The sequence below is a fragment of the Musca domestica genome, unplaced genomic scaffold, assembly GCF_030504385.1.
Source record: "Musca domestica strain aabys unplaced genomic scaffold, Musca_domestica.polishedcontigs.V.1.1 106, whole genome shotgun sequence".
NCBI lineage: Eukaryota > Metazoa > Arthropoda > Insecta > Diptera > Muscidae > Musca > Musca domestica.
Genome location: NW_026712122.1, coordinates 509,745 through 524,770, shown reverse-complemented (window position 1 = coordinate 524,770; position 15,026 = coordinate 509,745). Strand labels below are relative to the sequence as shown.

The 15,026-nt window shown below is 35.2% G+C and overlaps 3 protein-coding genes across 3 annotated transcripts; 2 read left to right on the top strand and 1 right to left on the bottom strand.

The window, feature by feature from the left end:
* The first annotated feature begins 3,662 nt into the window (after positions 1–3,662).
* LOC101889116 (sarcotoxin-1C) lies at positions 3,663–4,167 on the top strand. Its single transcript, XM_005179657.4, has 2 exons — positions 3,663–3,857; positions 3,925–4,167. The coding sequence occupies exons 1-2, from the start codon at positions 3,759–3,761 to the stop codon at positions 4,018–4,020; spliced, it is 195 nt and encodes a 64-aa protein (XP_005179714.2). The 5' UTR covers positions 3,663–3,758; the 3' UTR covers positions 4,021–4,167.
* A 4,446-nt stretch (positions 4,168–8,613) lies between these two features.
* LOC131805439 (cecropin-A2-like) lies at positions 8,614–9,114 on the bottom strand. The gene is made up of 2 exons (XM_059128590.1): positions 8,924–9,114; positions 8,614–8,859 (listed from the first exon to the last, which is right to left on the bottom strand). The coding sequence occupies exons 1-2, from the start codon at positions 9,020–9,022 to the stop codon at positions 8,764–8,766; spliced, it is 195 nt and encodes a 64-aa protein (XP_058984573.1). The 5' UTR covers positions 9,023–9,114; the 3' UTR covers positions 8,614–8,763.
* A 3,603-nt stretch (positions 9,115–12,717) lies between these two features.
* LOC101888757 (sarcotoxin-1C) lies at positions 12,718–13,157 on the top strand. Its single transcript, XM_005179655.4, has 2 exons — positions 12,718–12,900; positions 12,971–13,157. Exons 1-2 carry the CDS (start codon positions 12,805–12,807, stop codon positions 13,064–13,066), a joined length of 192 nt encoding a protein of 63 aa, XP_005179712.2. The 5' UTR covers positions 12,718–12,804; the 3' UTR covers positions 13,067–13,157.
* The last annotated feature ends 1,869 nt before the right edge of the window (positions 13,158–15,026 follow it).

Below are 15,026 nucleotides of genomic sequence, written 5' to 3'. Positions count from 1 at the left end.
AATGACCATTTCGAAACTACTTAAATTATCTAGCGTACAGCTTAAAATATTTTATTTACTTATATCAAGTTTGAAGATAAAGAACTTGGTTTACTTCTAATGACTCCCCCACAAAAGTTCAACGTTTTCAAAACAAAAAAAAAGAAGTATCTCATAGAATTCTTCAGGGGTACCCGTTTAAGTCAGATGAGAACAAATTTTGTCTACATTACATCTTGTGTGAACAATGAAATAAAAATGGCGGTCCACTGCTTCTGGTTACTATCCTTCAATAGCTTAAAAATTTTTAAAAGTTATGAAACCAAACAACTTGACCGATGAACTAGAATGTATTAGTCCATTCTTGCTGGTACCCCTCACACAAAAAGTCAGGACTTTGAAAAACCAAAACAAAAATTTTTCTCAAATTAAATATGACAACGTGATATGTAGGTTTACGATTTCTGGTACCTCCCGTATTTTTTCCTACTCTCCTACCGGATTTTTAAGAGTATTTTTCAAGCATTTCTATTCAAAATCGTTATTCTTTTTTGGAATACCTCTCAACGGCTTGAATAGTGGATGTTTCAAGGTTTTGTAATCGAGTTTTTTATACCCTCCACCATACATAGTATGGAGGGTATATTAAGTTCGTCATTCCGAAATAATCATTTTAGACCTAACAAAGTATATATATATTCTTGATCAGCGTAAAATTCTAAGCCCTGTCCGTCATTTGTAATCATGCTACAGTCTAACCGAACTAAGATAGGAAGCTAAAATTTTACACAGATCTCTCTTCTATCTGCAGGCAGGTCAAGTTCGAAGATGAGCTATATCGGTCCACGATATCGTATAGCCCCCATATAACGGTACCCCCGATATTCTGTATTTTGATGATGTTAGCCATATTTTCTAATGGAATGGTCTGAAAATCCACTCAAGGGGTTCCTTGTGAATACTTTATACCTCGGATAAGAATTATCTATATAGGTCCACGATATCGTATAGTCTGAAAATACACAGAAGAAGTCCCTTGTGAGTACTTTACCCCCGAGAGAGCACCCCCATATAACGGTACCCCCGATATTCAGTATTTAGATGATTTCACCCACATTTTTCAACGGAATTGTCCGAAATTCCACACAAGGAGTCCCTTTTGAGTACTTTATACCTCGGAAGAGAATTATCTATATAGGTCCACGATATCGTATAGCCCCCATATAACGGTATCCCCCGATATTCTGTATTTTGATGATTTTAGCCGTATTTTTAAACAGAATTGTATGATAATCCACACAAGGAGTTCCTTGTGAGCACTTTCCCCACTGATAGAGAATTCTCTATATAGGTTAACGATATCGTACGTCCCCCATATAAAACGCACCCCTCGATATTCGGTATTTTGATCATTTTAGCCACATTTTCAACGGAATTGTCTGAAATTTTATACGAGGGGTTTTTTGTGAGTACTTTACCCCCTGACAGAAAATTCTCTATATAGGTCCACAATATCGTATATCCCCCCATATATCGGCAACTTCCGGTATCAGGTATTTTAAAGATTTTAACAGAATTTTTAATAGATTTTATTATTTTTTTTTCAAAATTTTCTAGTTCTTTCCAAATGGTGGAGGATATTCAAAGTTCGGCCCAGCCGAACTTACTGCTTTTTTACTTGTTGTAATTTGATTTGCTGAGAAAAAAGGTTGATGTAATTATATGTAATTTGATACGGTCAAAACGTGTCTGGTCGAAATAACGGTTTTAGACCTTAGGTCTCTTTGGTCTCCGTTTGAAGACATTTGGAGCGATCTAGCGATGTCCGTCCGTTCCTCTGGCTGGCAGGAGCGCACGATAACTATTGTAGGGAGTATTCGATTTTGTCAAACTTAGTACTTCGTAATATTATTATCAAACTTAGATCGAGTTCGGAGATGGGCAATATCGTCCATATCTTCTGGCACCTCCCCCACAAAAGGTGGAGATTAAAAAAAAAGTATTTTACTGCACAGAAAGAGAAAATATAATCCGATTTTGCTCCAAATTCGCAGATCCTAATTTTGCATTAGTGCTACGTCAGGTGGGAAAATGGACAATATCGGTCTACTCCATCGAGTACCTCCCCCACAAAGAGTCAAAACTTTGAATAATTATAACTCATAAAAGGTGATGTAAGAGTCCGATTGTCTTCAAATTACACACATCACAATATTTTTATTAAACCAATGTCTGGTGTTAAGATGGAATATATCGGTCCACTCCTGTGAGAGAGAAAACTGCAACAAAGTTAATCGCCATAATTTTAATTTTTTTTTAATTTTATTGAATTAAAGCAAAAAATGTCGGAAATAGCATCAAATTTTAGAATAAGTTTAGATTTGTTCGAATTGGTCACCTTTGGCACGAATTATGGTCTTCAAACGGCCAATGAAAACGTCACACGCTGCCCGAATGTTGCTCTGCGGTATTTTGGTCAATTCCCAGCGAAGAGCTTGCTTGAGGTGGTGCCGAAGGTGCACATTTTCAGCTGACCTCTTTGGCAAGTGAACTCGATCATTTTGTTTGGTTACAAACTGCTGGACAACGAATGTTTTCTCATCGGAGAAAACCAAATTCAACAGTTCACCACGTTCGGCCAAGCGAAGCAACTCTTTAGCTCTTTTGAGTCTATTTTCTTTCTGTTGTGGGATAAGTTCTTGCACTTTTTGGAATTTCATTGGCTTTACCCTGAGTTCTTCTTTCAATATTTGCCGAATGGAATATTACGATATGTTCAGCTCACGAGCCATTTTTCGGCCACTGCGACGCGGGTTTCGATCAAGTTGCTTCTTTACTTTTCGAACCATTTCTGCTGATGTTGCTGTTTTCTTCAGTTCAATTCCTTGTCGTCGGGCTACGCTACCAGTTTCACGGTAACGAGCGACTTAATTGCAGTTTTTTTATCTCACCCTTTATATTTGGCTCCACACGAACTTTTTTTCATTTTTTTTTAAATGATCACATTTCTCATATTAAGTGAAGGAAGTAATTGATATTGCCCAAACTTGACGTGTCGCAATAATTATTTCAGATTTCTTTATGTCCGATATCAAATGGACAATATTGGTCCATTCCCTCGGAGCCTACTCCATAGAGGGTCAAAAATATAAATAATCATTACTGTACTCAAAATATATTTCAATAATCGAACAATGGCTGAGGTCGGATTTGCCTGACAGATGTACTTTTTACCTTGTTGTTATTGTTTTTACTGCAACGTCGGTATGTAATTCAATTTCTTATCTGCAGTTCACTGATTTTTTTCATCTTACGTGAATATAACAAAACTGTTGCCTCAAAGAAGAAAAAAAAAATCGAAATATTGTTTTCTTTGTAGAGGGAATTCCCTCTTTTAAAAGTATCTTCTCTCATCAATTACAACCCATCTACGCAGAGATCACTGTCAAGGTTAATTATCAGATGTAGATCCACAATTTTTTTTACACAAAAAAGGAGGCTGCACAAACATCAACAATAATAACGTCACTGATCAAAAAAACTCTTTGTTGGGGGGGAAATACGCATTCCCGTAGATTCCTCTCAAAGTGATTCCCCGCATTATATTGTATTTCCTTATTCTACACAAAAGAAACTAAGAACACATTTTCGAATATGCGGTAGCCTATAAAAGCTAAGGTTTCAGTTGAGTGCGTCATCAGTTTGTCATCGAACACAGAGCAAAGTAAAGCTTAAACACAACCACAATTCCTTTTCGATACGTACAAAAGAATATCAGAATGAACTTTAGCAAAATCTTTCTCTTGGTTGCCGCTGTTTTGGCTATCTTTGTTAGTCACAGCCAAGCGGGATGGTTAAAAAAGATTGGCAAAAAAATTGTAAGTATACTACTGTGTTGTGAATAAATTAATTTTTTGCTAACTTCTTGTTTATTATAATTAATAGGAACGTGTTGGCCAGCACACGCGTGATGCTACCATTCAAGCCATTGGCGTTGCCCAGCAGGCAGCGAATGTAGCTGCAACGTTGAAGGGGAAATAAATCAATATTTTTTATTTTATAACAAGAACTGTTAGCATAAGTAGATGAATAAGTTATTTTTATAAACAAACTCAATGCAAAAATTGTAAATTTTTTGGATATTAAAAAATGAAAAGCCATCAAGGAAAATAAAAATGTAAAAAAGTATGTTTGTGGGCCGAGGAAGTTTGAGACATTTTCAGGCGCCTCTTTCAAGTAAAAACTTACTATTTTCCTCAAAAATAGCCAACTTCAACGGAAAAACTTTTAAAAAAGTGTTTAAAGTCCCTTTTCGGTAAAACATAATTGAGCTTCAGTAGCTCCAAGCAAAACTCGTACACTTAGCAAACAATTTTCTTTCATGCAATATATGATTGTTATCAAATTCACTACCAGAAAAACCTGTATTTTTATACCCTACAACACTATGCGTTGGGGGTATTATAAGTTTGATTGGGCCAGAATTTATGTAACACCACGAAATATTGGTTTCCCACATAGGAAAGTATATATGGATCTTCCTAGCTCGCCGAGCTGAGTCGATCTAGCTATGTATGTCCGTCCGTCCGTCTGTCCATGTTAATTTGTAATCACTCTACAGGTCGCAATTATGGTCCGATCTTCACGAAATTTAAAATGGAGGTGGGGTTAGGGTCAGAATAGAAGCCTATTTCTTTTGGAGATGATCGCCAAATGTTTAGGGGTTGAAATGGACCAAATACTGAAAAATATCGGATTTTGCAGTAGCTATACAGGTCGCAATAATAAACCAATCGACGCGGAATTTCGTATGTAGCTAGAGTTTAGGGCGGGGAAGAAGCCTACCAATTAGGGTGGTCATCGGATAATATTTAGCGGGTAAAATAGACCATATATTTTGTGTTGAAAAAATTTAACATTTTTCATTAAACCGCGAATATTTTAAATCCCGGCGAAATCACAAAGCCATGACAAGGTTATTTCTGATCTTTACATTGATGTTAACATCCAACAAATCGGATATATAGAAAAATATGTGCGGTATATATGTCTATCAAAGAAGATATGCTTGAAAGATCTCTTATATGTAGAGAACGACTGAACTGATTTCGACAGTTCTCATTAATTCAGAATGGCCTCCTGGCAGGAAAGATAAAACGTCTAAAAAATCGCATAAAAATATCTCTCTAAAGCTGAAAATATTGATTTTGTAAAATGTTCTCATATTTTTTCAATTTTGTCATATTTTTGACATATTTTAATTTTGAATTAAACATTTGGTAATATTTCTACAGCTAACAAAACTAAGTAGTTAAGATATCAGGATATCATATACAGATCGCACTTATGGCCCGATCCTTACGAAATTTTGCATGGGGATAAGATGAGGGTCTGAATAGAAGCCTACCCTTTTTAGAGATGATCGCCATATATTTAGGGGTTGAAATGGACCAAAAAACTGCAAAATTTTCAGCAGGTCGTAATTATCGCCCGGTCCTCAGGCACATTTGAATGGGGGTTACCGGACATTGCAAAAGCCAAGCAGTTTTGGATGGCCATCCAAAAATATTCAATATGTGAAATAGTGTGCCAACTTTTGTAGACAAAATACGAAAATGTCAGTTTCAGTGACTTTTTGGAGAATTCAGAAACACAGTAAAGACGCACTTTTGACTATTTCGTTAACGCTGATTTCGTTAAATATTTGTTGAATATTGGTTCCAGATCTAGGAAGACCATTTATGTGCAACATCTACCAATAAATTGGAAATGAGCAGATTAGTTTAAGTTGCTATTATTCGGGAACTAGAGAACGAAACCTGATATACGACAACCCTGTTTCGAACTGCGTCCAACTCCCCGCGATTGTTTTTGGAAAATGTATTTGCGGAAGTCCCTAAAAACTAATTTATCACAAAATTCCACGTGTTGTGTAACTTACTGACGTAAATATTAAAAAACTAAAAAAAGGGAAGGCCACTGTTGATGTGAGATATTTAGTAAATAAACATTACAAATTCCATAAATCGCTAAGTGAGATATCTGAGATTGTTAATATAAGCCGATTTACAGTTCAGTACATCATAAAACGGTTCAAAATAGATGTATGTGTAGGAAATAAGTCAAAAACGACAAATAATAGAATATTTACCTTGAGTGATGAGAAGTATATTTTGGATCAAAAAGGATTCATTTTTGAGTGCACCGAAACTCGTGAAAATTGCTGAAAAGGATTTGGGAAAAGTATGTTGCCCTCAAACAATAAGAAATATACTACATAAGTTGAATTACCAAGGAAGAAGAGCTAGACATTAACCTCTACTCAGCAAGCGAAATCAAGAAGAAAAAAAATTATTTTTTATTTTCAAAAGAATGTGCTGTTGACGGACGAGAGCAAATTCAACCTTTTTGGTTCAGATGGCAGACTTTATGTATGGAGCAAGGCAACTGAAACGCTCCTTGCAAAAACTATGAAGCGCGGGTCAGTTATCGAGTGGGGTTCATTTTCAGTCTCCGAACCTGGTGTATTTCATTGAAAGAAATTTTGCCGTTCTATAAGGGAAAGCTCGGCTTTAGAAAAGATTATAATTTTTATCAAGACAATGATCTGAAACACAAGGGTTATAAAGTGAGGTCATGGCTGCTTTATAATTGTCACCACGTCATGGAAACACCAACCCAGAGTCCAGACATAAACCCCATAGGGAATTTATGGAGCTATCTCGATTGAAAAATCCGCCAGCATAGAAAAAAGTTATTCGTGATAGAATTCAAGCGTGATAGTGTGATTTCTTTATATTTGGCTGGAAAACCACAAGTGGCTATCATTAAAGCACTTCAGCATTTAAATGTGAATAAATCTTTTGTGTCTCGTACCATCGCTCGTTACCGTGATACTGGTAGCGTAGCACGACGTCAAGGAAGTGGACGGAAGAAAACAATAACATTAGCAGAAATGGTTAGAAAAGTAAGAAGCACTTGATCGAAATGATCGTGTTTACTTGCCAAAGAGGTCAACTGAAAATATGCACCTTGGGTTGGCCACCAGAACTCAAGCGCCGGCCATGGTGATGATGTGGGCCGCCATAACAGCCGATGGTCGCTCTCCATTCGTATTAATCGACCGTGGTATCAGAATAAATGCCGAATATTATTGCGAAAATATTCTGGAGGGTGTATTAAAGCAGCCCTGCTCAAAACCGTGTTCTAGAACATGAGTCGAAAAAAGAGATAATTTTAGAGAAATTTTAAGTTCGGTTTTTCTTTATATATGACGATTCTATTGAATTGTTTTTAAACACGAATGTTTGCTAAAATAATTTATAAAGCAATTGGATAAAAAGTATTTGTGTAAATAAAGACTTAACATTGTTTTGTTATTGATTTAAATAAGCAAAGAGAAATTTGACTGGGAAGGGATATTTTTTCTTGAGCAGCGCTAATAAAAAGCCTTGGGCATGCAAATATTTTGGCCGCAGGCCTTGGACATTCCAACAGGACTCAGCACTATCGCACTCAGCACGCGCCACCCAAGAATGATTACAAAATGAGGTTCCTCGCTTCTTTTCAGCGCACAATGGTCACTAAAATCTCCGGATACCAATACGTTGGACTATTGTGTCTGGAGTATTTTGGAAAGCAAGGTTGGCTCTAAAAAATAACAAAGTGTCGACCATTTTAAGCAAACGTTTCGCCGGGAATGGGTCCAAAATAACGCAGAGCAACAGCGGGTAGCGTGTGACGGTTTCATTGGCCGTTTGAAGGCCATAATTCGTCTCAAAGGTGACCAATTCGAACAAAACTAAACTTATTTTAAAATTTGATGCCATATCCGACATTGTTTGCTCTCATTGAATAAAATTAAAAAAAAAAAATAAATAAAAATTAATGCGTTTGACTTTGTTGCATTTTTTTATTTTGTCCCCACGTCATGGATACACCAGCCCAGAGTCCAGACGTAAACCCGATAGAAAATTTATGTTGCTATCTTGATGGAAAAATCGCCAGCATACCATATCTTGCAAAGAAGATTCGAAGAAAGCTTTGTTAGAAGAATACCAAAAAAATTGAACATAGTTTTTGCGAAAAGATTGTTACATTTTTTTTGTAAATTTTGATTTTTGGAAGTTATAAGAAAATTATTTTTTTTTCTTTAGCTGTACGAGTCTCGCTTGGAGTTACTGTGTAAACGTTGTAACCATTTATTGATACCACTTTAAATACAAATTTTTATTTCTCTTTTACAGCACTCCATAATGGCATTTTTGCAGTCGAATATTTCAGGTATGTGTTGGTGTGTTCATAAAGTTATACTTTCTCCTACATTTAGCATGTACTATCGCCAACGCCAATGCATTATTGACTATACACAAGTTTGAGCAGATTATGTTAATATATCTTTCTTGAATTTAAAATTTAGAACAATTTCCATGACATTTTCACGAAACTAACATTTAAAAAAAATCGATTTAAGAGAGTCCGATCTTCAAAATAGGTTCCCAAAAGAGGTCAACATTGTTGAAAAACTTTAGGCCCTATGTTAGGGTTTTCAACAATGTTGGTCTATTTTGGGGGACCGATTTTAGCACATATTCACATCAGTTCTAAATGCGAGAAGTTTTAAAACATAAGACATTATTTTTACATTTTATAAAAGTTATTATTCAAAAGTTTAATCTTTTTAGGGGATGTACGAAGAGCGTACAAGAGTTGACAGTACAAAAGTTAATTATTCATCCTGGAACTGGGATCTACTTTATTAATTTAATATTTAAATTAGCGGGATTATTTTCCTTTGACTGTTGCAACTACATTTGCAGCCTGTTGAGCGACACCAAGGCCTTGAATGGTGGCATCACGAGTATGTTGACCAACACGTTCCTTAAATTAGAAGAAAAATATTGTTTAATAAGAATTTACTTTTTTCCACCAATTAAAAACTTACAATTTTCTTGCCGACTTTCTTCAGCCAGCCAGCCTCACTTTGGCCAACGAAAGCAGCCACAATTAGGGCAACAAAAATAAAAATTGTATTGAATTTCATTGTTTGTTGTTGTGTTTTTCTTTTGAAAAATGTAAATTGATATTTTCTAATTGTTTTAAGAGCCTTGTGCAATAGAAACTGATGACGGAAGCGACACGAGCCTTAGTTTTTATAGGCAACTTAAAAGTTTCGTTTCGTGATTCACAACAATGTCTTGTTGCTGAAAAAAGAACAAAAAAAAAAAAAATGGGGAAATATAATTAGGTATGGTCATGTACGTATTTTTTGCAATGTGTGGTTTTTGAGTTGGGGGTTTATATTGTTGTTGCTCATTGGATTGGTTTGACTGATTTTGGTGATCGATTTATTTGTATATGGGGAAATTGGTAATTTCTGGTATTGGGTATCGGGGCTTTTGAGGCTACAAAAAAAAAAAAAAAAAAAAATACTATAAATATTTTTATAAAATTTTTACATGTTATATATTATTCATAATTATCATACTCTTAAAACATTCATTTAATCTAAAGCAAATGTAATTTTGCCAATATCAATATTTTTATCTGTATTAGATGAAGTTCTAAATGAAAATGGAATACGTTGGTCGACTATGTCTGGCAATTTACGCTCATTTTAACATTTTCTTAAAAATTTCACATATCTCATATAAAGTGAAGGAAACAGTCGATATAGTCCAAACCTGGCACGTCCCAATATTTAGATCATTCATTTAGGTCCGACAATATTGGCCCCACGGACAATGTTGGCCCATTCCTTCGAAACCTACAATTTGAATAATCATAACAGAATTCAAAATATACTTAAATAATCGAACATTGGCTGAGGGTATACATATGTAGGCAAACCCGACTTTTAACTTGTTTTTTTTTTTAACTTTGAATTTTTGTCTGGTATGAACTTGAATGTGTGAACTTTTATTGACTTTCTTAGAAGCTGTTTATTGTGGCCCTTCAATACATTTTCTAAAGAAATTTACGATTTGGACTTCGGCAATAGCTCAAAAGTCTTCTTCTTCAAAAAATCATTGGTAGTCTATCAATATTACTCTTTAAATCCATGTTAATTGTTCATCTAATATTCTTATGGTCCTTTAAGAAAATTATTACAAAAATCCTCGGTTATTACCTTCGACAGTCCTTAAAAAGAATCTTAAAAAATGGCTTCAATAGGTTTTATCAAAAATTCTTAATTTAAAATATGAAACCATAAATATCTTTGTTTTTCGCTCAAAAACATGTTTAAAAAATCCACGATTGTACCTCTAATCTTTCCTCGAAAATATTCTTAAAATATCTACGAGTATGGTTATACTTGCCCTTGATAAAATATCCTTACAACATGAATATAGCTCAGATAGCCTTTCAAGAAATATTTTTTTTTCAGATATTTCCTAATATTCTTAAAAATCTATGATCAAAACATATTTTTGCAAAATTCTTAGGTAATTCACGAGTATGGTTCTGATAGTTCTTGAAACACACAAAAATAGTATCAGTCGGTTTTACCGACAGGTGTATACCCCCAGCCTTGAGTTATAATTTTTTAAAAGGCTGACCCTTTATGGGGGAGGTTCTGAAGCAGTTGGCCGAAATTGACCAATTCGTATCTGACCTATGACTTGTATAAATATTACAACGTACCAGATTTGGACCAAATCGACTACTTCCCTCACTTTATATGAGATATGTGATAATTTTTGGAAAATGTGGAATGTGAAATGACATATAGCGGACCGAAGTATTCCATTTTCATATTTCATCTAATACAGATACAAATATTGGTATAGGCAACATTTGAAGGAAATCGAACATTTATATCCAATTTTATAAGGGAATCATACATTCATTATTCATCCCAGGTTTCTGGTTGAGAGAAAAATTTGACACTTTGTAACAGGAGGGGTTCGCAGATATATGTCAACTTTAAAACAGATCTTGTGTTAGCAAAAATCTTTGTAAAAGGTAAATTTGAGGAGATGGATAGATGGATGGATTTGGATGCTTCTTTTGCGTTATTTGAGCGTTTTGCTTTTCAAAATCTTGAATTGTATATGGGGGAGGTAGCAGAAGAAATGGTGCGATCTCTACCATCTTTATAACAGACCTTGTGTTGACGGGAATATTGAGATGGATCAAGTCTGAATGGAATCGGACGTTATTCTCGAGTTTTATGAGCTTCGCGGATACTCAAAATGTTGAGGAGGTACCAGAAGGATTGGACCGATATATCCCATCTTCACACCAGACCTCGGCCTACTAAAAATATTATGATGTGTAATTTGAAGAAAACCGGAGGCAGTTTTCGGACTTTTTAAGATCGTTTTGGTTATTTAAAATTTTAAACCTTTGTGGGTGGGGTACCAGAAGGAATGGTCCGATCTCTACCATCTTTATATCAGATCTTATATTAATAGAAATATTGAGATATGCCAAGTCTAAATGGAATCGGATGTTTATTTCGTGTTTTATGAGCTTCATGAATATTCAAAAATGCTACCCTTTTTTGGGGGGTGGTGATGTACCCGAAGGAGTGGACCGACGTTGGATTGATAAAAATATTGTGATGTGGATAATTTGGAGACAATCGGACTCTTACAACTCCTTTTATAAGGTTTATAATTGTGTAGGACGTACTTGATGGAGTGGACCGATATTGTCCATTTTCGCACCTGACCTAGCACTGATGCAAATATTAGGATAAGCAAAGTTGGAGCAAAATCGGATAATCCTTTCGCTTTCTGCGCAGTAAATTATTTTCTTTGAAAATGCTGTCATTTTGCGGGAGAGGTACCAGAAGTGTGGACCGATATTGCCCATCTGCGAACTCGATCCAAGTTTGGCAATAATATTACGATGTACCCAGATAGACAGTCGGACGGACATTGCTAGATCGACTCCAAGTGTCCTGAAACTGATTTGGTCCAAAGAGACCTAGGGTTATTTCGATGAGGCACGTTTTGGCCGTATCAAATGATATATACCCTCTCTAGCCATATGGCTGAGGGTATAAAAATACTCTTTATATCCATGAAAATAGCTCTGGTGATCCCTTAAAACATTCTCACAGAATTCACTTGTATGGATCTGAGTGCCCTTGAAGAAATGTTCAAAAAAAAGTAGACCCTAAAGAATTATTCTCAAAAAAAACCCACGAGTCTTCCAGTCCTTGGTAAAATATTCTTAAAAACGATAAAAAAAAATCCACAACTATGTCACAAATATTCCACAATGTTAGGTCTATTAGATTTAAAAAAATATTCTTGAAAAATCCAAATCCGAGGTTCCCTAAAAAAAAAAATTTATAAAAAATGGTTGTTATAACTCTTGTGGACACTCACAAATAATATTCTACTCCTGAAAAAATTGAGCATTACAGCTCTAACAGTCTTTCAAAAATATTATTTAAAATTTTTTATGATGTGAGTATGACAGCCTCCTAGAATATTCTACATCCTCTGATATAGTACTTAAAAATATTTTTAAATTAACCGCCACAGAGGACACCAAATTATCTACATAAACGTATACCAAAAACGTTCAGTAAAAACCACAATATTTTTACGTATTTTTTTTTTTGTAATTCACCCCTTTCAGAAAGTACCCTCATTTAATTAATCTATTTTATAATTTTAAATAAATCAAAGCAGATGACAACCTCAATAAAACTCATTGCTAGTGGTTGATATGATTCAGAGTACTTTATTGAAAAAAGTATATAAACTATTGATTCGGCTTTATTTAATATCAGTCTACATCCAAAGCAAGTCATAAAAGCTCATCTTTGAAATTCAATTTGTTTCGAATTAAATATAAATCATCAATATGCAATTCAAAATTTTCGTATTTATTGCTTTAGTTTTGACCGTATTTGTGGCTCAAGGTGAAGCAGGTTGGCTGAAAAAAGTTGGCAAGAAAATTGTAAGTTCTACATTAAAAATATGTTTTTATATAGAATTTTTGAGAAAATGTCTTTTTTATCTTTAAATAGGAACGAGTTGGTCAACATACCCGCGATGCCACAATTCAGGCCATTGGTGTGGCTCAACAGGCAGCGAATGTTGCTGCAACAGTGAAGGGAAGATAAATATTTTTACTAAATTTTTAAAAAAGTTCATCAATGCTTTTTATGATTCAAAAAAATTAAATTAGGCAATTACATTTTCGAAATTAAAAAACATATTTTTCTTTCGAAAATACCCTGATATTAAAGCTGCGCAACATTATTTTCTTACTTTGGCCATATCTTTTTTATTATTGAGTTTTTTATTCGCAATTTCACAATTCTATGAAGGTATATAAACTTTATCATTCCGTTTGTAACTCCTCGAAATATTCATAATAGACCCTACAAAGTATATACAGGCTGAGATAAAAAAAACTGCAACAAGTCAAACGCCATAATTTAATTTTTTTTTTAATTTGATTGAATGAAATCAAAAAATGTCGGAAATAGCATCAAATTTTAGACTATGCTTACATTTGTTCGAATTGGTCACCTTTCGCACGAATTATTGCCTTTAAACGACCAATAAAACCGTCACACGCTGCCCGAATTTTGCTCTGCTGTATTTTCGCCCATTCCTGGCCAAGCGCTTGCTTGAGGTGATCGACACTTTGGTATTTTTTTAGTGCCAACATTGCTTTCCAAAATACTCCAGACGCAATAGTCCAACGGATTGGTATCCGGGGATTTTGGGGCCATAGTGCGCTGGAAATGAAGCAAGGAACCTCATTTTCTAACCATTCTTGGGTGGCGCGTGCTGAGAGTGATGGGCCGTGCTGAGTGCAATGAAACCTGTTAGGATGTCCAAGGTCTGCGGTCAAAATATTTGCGTGCCCAAGGCTTTAATGTACCCTCCAGAATATTTTCGCGATAATATTTGGCATTTATTCTTATGTCGATTAATACAAACGGAGAGCGACCATCGGCTGTTATGGCGGCCCACACTATCACCATGGCCGGCGCACATTTTCAGCTGACCTCTTTGGCAAGTAAACACGATCATTTTATTTGTTTACAAACTGCTGGACAAAGAATGTTTTTGAGTTCTGGTGGCCAACCGAAGGTGCACATTTTCAGCTGACCTCTTTAGCAAGTAAACACGATCATTTTGTTTGTTTACAAACTGCTGGACAACAAATGTTTTCTCATCGGAGAAAACCAAATTCGGCAGTTCACCACTTTCGGCCAAGCGAAGCAACTCTTTAGCTCTTTTGAGTCTATTTTCTTTCTTTTGCGGTGAAAGTTCTTTCACTTTTTGGAATTTAAATGGCGACTGCAAGAGTCCAATTGTCTATGACAGAAAATTAACTGTGCAGGTCCACGTCTTCGTATAGCCCCCATATAATGGTACATCCCGATATTCGGCATTTTGATGATTTTAGCGATATTATTCTCCAGAATTGTTTCTAATTTGGTATTTGAAGTTCGCAATGGATACTACAGCTTATGAGAGAAAATTGCGTGTGCAGTTCCACGTCTTCGTATAGACCCCATGTAACGGTACCTCGCGATATTTGGTATTTTGATGATTTTAGCGAAATAATTCACCGGAATTGTTTCTAATTTGGTATTTGAAGTTTGTAATGGATACTACAGCCTATGACAGAAAATCGTGTATGCAGGTCCACGTTTTGTTATAGCCCTCATATAATAGTACCCCCCTATATTCGGTATTTTGATGATTTTAGCTACATTATTCATCGCTATTGTTTCAAACTTGGCATTTGAAGTTCGTAATGGGTACTACAGGCTATGACAGAAAATTGTGTGTGCAGTTCCACGTTTTGTTATAGCCCCCATATAATAGTATCTCGGTATATTGATGGTTTTAGCTACATTATTCACCATTTTTTTTGCAGTTTCGCATTTGAATATTGTAATGGCTTGTGACAAAAGTTGCCTATGCAGGTCCACGTCGTCGTATAGACCCGAATATTACGGCTAAATTCGGTTTTTAACGGATTTTATTTATTTGAAATTTGCCAAATTCGTTCGAAATGGTGGGATATTCAAAGTTCGGCCCGACCGAAATTACATTTTT